Source organism: Sinocyclocheilus anshuiensis, unplaced genomic scaffold (genome assembly GCF_001515605.1).
Source record: "Sinocyclocheilus anshuiensis isolate Anshui unplaced genomic scaffold, SAMN03320099.WGS_v1.1 scaffold18284, whole genome shotgun sequence".
Classification (NCBI taxonomy): Eukaryota; Metazoa; Chordata; class Actinopteri; order Cypriniformes; family Cyprinidae; genus Sinocyclocheilus; species Sinocyclocheilus anshuiensis.
In genome coordinates this window covers 1-3,657 of record NW_015539287.1, presented here as the reverse complement: position 1 = coordinate 3,657, position 3,657 = coordinate 1, and the positions used below count along the sequence as shown (strand labels likewise).

The 3,657-nt window shown below is 34.8% G+C and overlaps 1 protein-coding gene across 1 annotated transcript; it reads left to right on the top strand.

Annotated features, from left to right (window-relative positions):
- Positions 1–35: 35 nt before the first annotated feature.
- LOC107683849 (putative phosphatidylinositol 4-kinase alpha-like protein P2) lies at positions 36–3,625 on the top strand (the record flags this gene model as incomplete). Its single annotated transcript, XM_016479900.1, has 7 exons — positions 36–105; positions 192–262; positions 1,197–1,303; positions 1,821–1,925; positions 2,572–2,697; positions 3,273–3,393; positions 3,466–3,625. Coding segments are annotated over exons 1-7 (698 nt in total), but the record flags the coding sequence as incomplete, so codon positions are not given.
- Positions 3,626–3,657: the final 32 nt, after the last annotated feature.

Sequence of the window (3,657 nt, the reverse complement as noted above, 5' to 3'; positions counted from 1 at the left end):
ATGACTTGACTGACTTTTGGTCTGTTGCTCAGGCTGTTATCTGCCCAGTAACCCTGAAGCTATAGTCCTGGACATTGACTATAAATCAGGACTGCCGATGCAGAGGTACGATGAGCGCTGAACACATCACACAGCGTCACGTGTGTTTGATGCACAAGAAAACATGTTTCTGTGTGTTTTTCCCCTCTCAGTGCTGCCAAAGCGCCGTATCTGGCCAAATTCAAGGTGAAACGCTGTGGAGTGAGTGAACTGGAGAAAGAGGGTACGTCAACTATTGCAACACAGACCTAATTCTGTAATTCCTGAAGAAAACAGCAGTGCTTGGAAGACAGCAGAAAACCCACTTATAGACAGATTGATAGTAATGCTCAATATCATGGAAGCTTGTTTCCACCACGGAATTAAAAGGAGAAAAAAAATTATGACCTTTTTCCTAGCAATTCTGAGTTTATATCTTACAATTCTGTTTTATTTTCTCAGAATTTTGAGATATAATCTCGGAAATCGCAAGGAAAATGTCAGAATTCTGAGTTAAAAACATCAAAAAAATTTTTTTTTGTTACCAGCATGGAATGAAAAATGAAAAAAAAATTGCAACTTTTTATCTCAGAATTTTGACTCTTTTTTTTTTGGTGGTGACTTTATATCTCACTATTCAGACTTCTCAGAATACGTTTATATCTCGCAATTCTGAAACCAAAGAATTGTGAGGAGGAAGAAAAAATAGAAACAAATAGTGAGATAAAGTCACATTTACCCTTTTTTTGACCCATGGTGAAAACAACCGAACAAAACAGATAAATAAATGAAAGAACAAATTGAATAATCACAGTTTTTAGTATGCAAACAGACGACAGAAGGAAAAGACCATGCATAAATAAGTGGCAGAAATGAAGCTTTAAATAAAAAAACAAATGTAAAATATAAAAAGATTTTTCCAACTTGAATGCATGATATGGCATAAAAAACACACAAAAAATAAATATTGCATAAATAATGATTAGAAATGAAAATGTAATAAAATAAATATAAAATACAATTACGATGACACATTTTTCCAACTTTAAATGCATGACATGGCTTTTAAAAATAGTAATTTTAGAAATGTGTGAAGATGAATGTCTGAGGGATAATGGTGCTTTTCAAGCTTGCTAACACATGAATGACACCGAATCAAAGCTTGTGTGTGTTTGTAGGTTTGCTGTGTCGCTCCGACTCACTGGATGAAGCTCAGAGTGGAGACGACACACAGAAGATCTGCTGGCAGGCGGCTATCTTTAAAGTTGGAGACGACTGCAGACAGGTTTCATAAGCTTTGCTTTTGCCGTCCCTTATTTACATATCAATTTATGTTTTGACTATGAACTCCGATTAGATAAACCAGTGACTCAAAGCTGTTGTAAAATAGCTGATACTATATATAATCACACCTGTTAGTTACTAATGCACAAGATGAATTGCATACAGAAGTATAATAGTTTGTGAAGGAGTTGATTATTGTAAAAATGTAACACATGTAACACACATCCTCTCATGCCAATCTGTGAAAGCAAATTATATTTAAACATCAGGAACATGTACAGTATATAATATAAATCAAAAGATTTTAAGATATTATAGAAAATATGAACTAACAAATGCATTGTACTTACATATTTTAAAGCACATTTAACTGATATAATGGAAAAAGTGTATAATTCAAAAAAAAAGAAAAAATTTGTATTTAAGTGGAAAATGTTTGATTAAGTGTTTCAGACGTTTTTTTCCCTCTCTATTTTGTTTTATTTATTTTTTGTCTTTTGTTCTGACTCTCTCTCCAGGATATGTTGGCGTTGCAGATCATCGGTCTGTTTAAGAACATTTTCCAGCTGGTGGGACTCGATCTGTTCGTTTTTCCATATAGGGTGGTCGCTACAGCACCAGGGGTGAGTTGTTATTATTATTATTATTTTTTTATTATTATTTTTTTTTTATTATTTTTCAATGTTAAATTTAGTTTTTTAAATGTTTATTTTATTACATTTTTTTTAATTTTAAAATTATTATTTTTTTCATTTTAATTTTGTATTATTTTTATTTTTGAGTTTCACTGACTGGCACCCCATCAATTTTCAATTGTAATGATTTAGCTTTGATTTTAAGCAGGTTTAGGTTTGATATTGGTAATGATGGTTTCATGGTTGTCCTGGCCTGATTTAATCCAAACCTGTCCCTTTGCAACCCAGCCAAAAAAACACGTCTTGTTATCCATGTTGACTGTGTAACTGGCCATTTTTCTGTGTCTAAACTTACACGACTAATGAAATAAGACATCCCCAACAGTCCATGTTTATTGATTGTAAATCTCACTGAAACGGCACATGAGCATTGGCTGTACAGACAAACACACATCTCACTGCCTGTATTGCATATTAATCCCCTTTATTATATTTGTTTATGTTTGTGTGCTGTTCTTGATCTGATTTTGAATATATGAGAGCGAACTGAGAGAAATGAGTCTGGCAGGTGTGACGCCAGCAGCTTTGTGTCTGGATGTTGTTGGTTGATGTGAAGGTCCTGTGTTTGTATCAGTGTGGCGTCATCGAGTGCATCCCAGACTGTAAGTCCAGAGATCAGCTGGGACGACAGACGGATTTCGGGATGTACGATTATTTCCGTAACCAGTACGGAGACGAATCCACTCTAGCCTTCCAGAAGGTGAGAAAAGCCAGTGGTTCTAAACCAGTCCACTAGAGGGCAATCATGACTTAAAATGATTTAAAATCATACAATACAATATTTAAACTAATTTAAAACAACTACAAATCAATATATTTCCTATTTAAATTTTTGTGACTTTAATATTTTTTTATTTTCATTCATTCATTTATTAATTAATTCTGTCAGTCATTCGTTCAGACCTCATTACCACATCATGACTTAAAATTATTAATAATCATACAATACAAACAAACAATAAAATAAGCTACTAATCAATATAAAAATTGCTAATTAATATTTTTATTTAAACTTGAATATTTTAACTAATTTTAAAAGTGCGTTTTAAATAAATTACGTTTTTTTTTTTGTTTTTTTTTAACTCTTTTTGGAGTTCCCATAAAAAATTATGGGAAAACTAGAGCTAGGGGCATTTACATTTATGCATTTTACATTTAAATTAATGCATTTAGCAGACATTTTTATACTTAATGAACCCGGCTGTGAACAATGAGGGTCTTAAAGCATTGAGGAACACTGGTTTTCTGTTTTTCTGTTCCTCGTGTGTCCATCAGGCGAGGTATAACTTCATCCGTAGCATGGCCGCATACAGTCTGCTGCTCTTCCTGCTGCAGATCAAGGACAGACACAATGGAAACATCATGCTGGACAGACAGGGCCACCTCATCCACATCGGTGAGACATCTAAGAATGAACGTTTCTGTTCTGCGTTATCATGTGTGTTTCTTATGTGTGCGTGTGTTTCAGATTTCGGCTTCATGTTCGAGAGTTCTCCGGGTGGGAATCTGGGCTGGGAGCCGGACATCAAACTGACCGATGAGATGGTGATGATCATGGGCGGGAAGATGGAGGCCACCCCCTTCAAGTGGTTCATGGAGATGTGTGTGCGCGGATACCTGGCTGTCAGGTGAGATGTGTCTGTGTGTGTGTGTGTGTGTG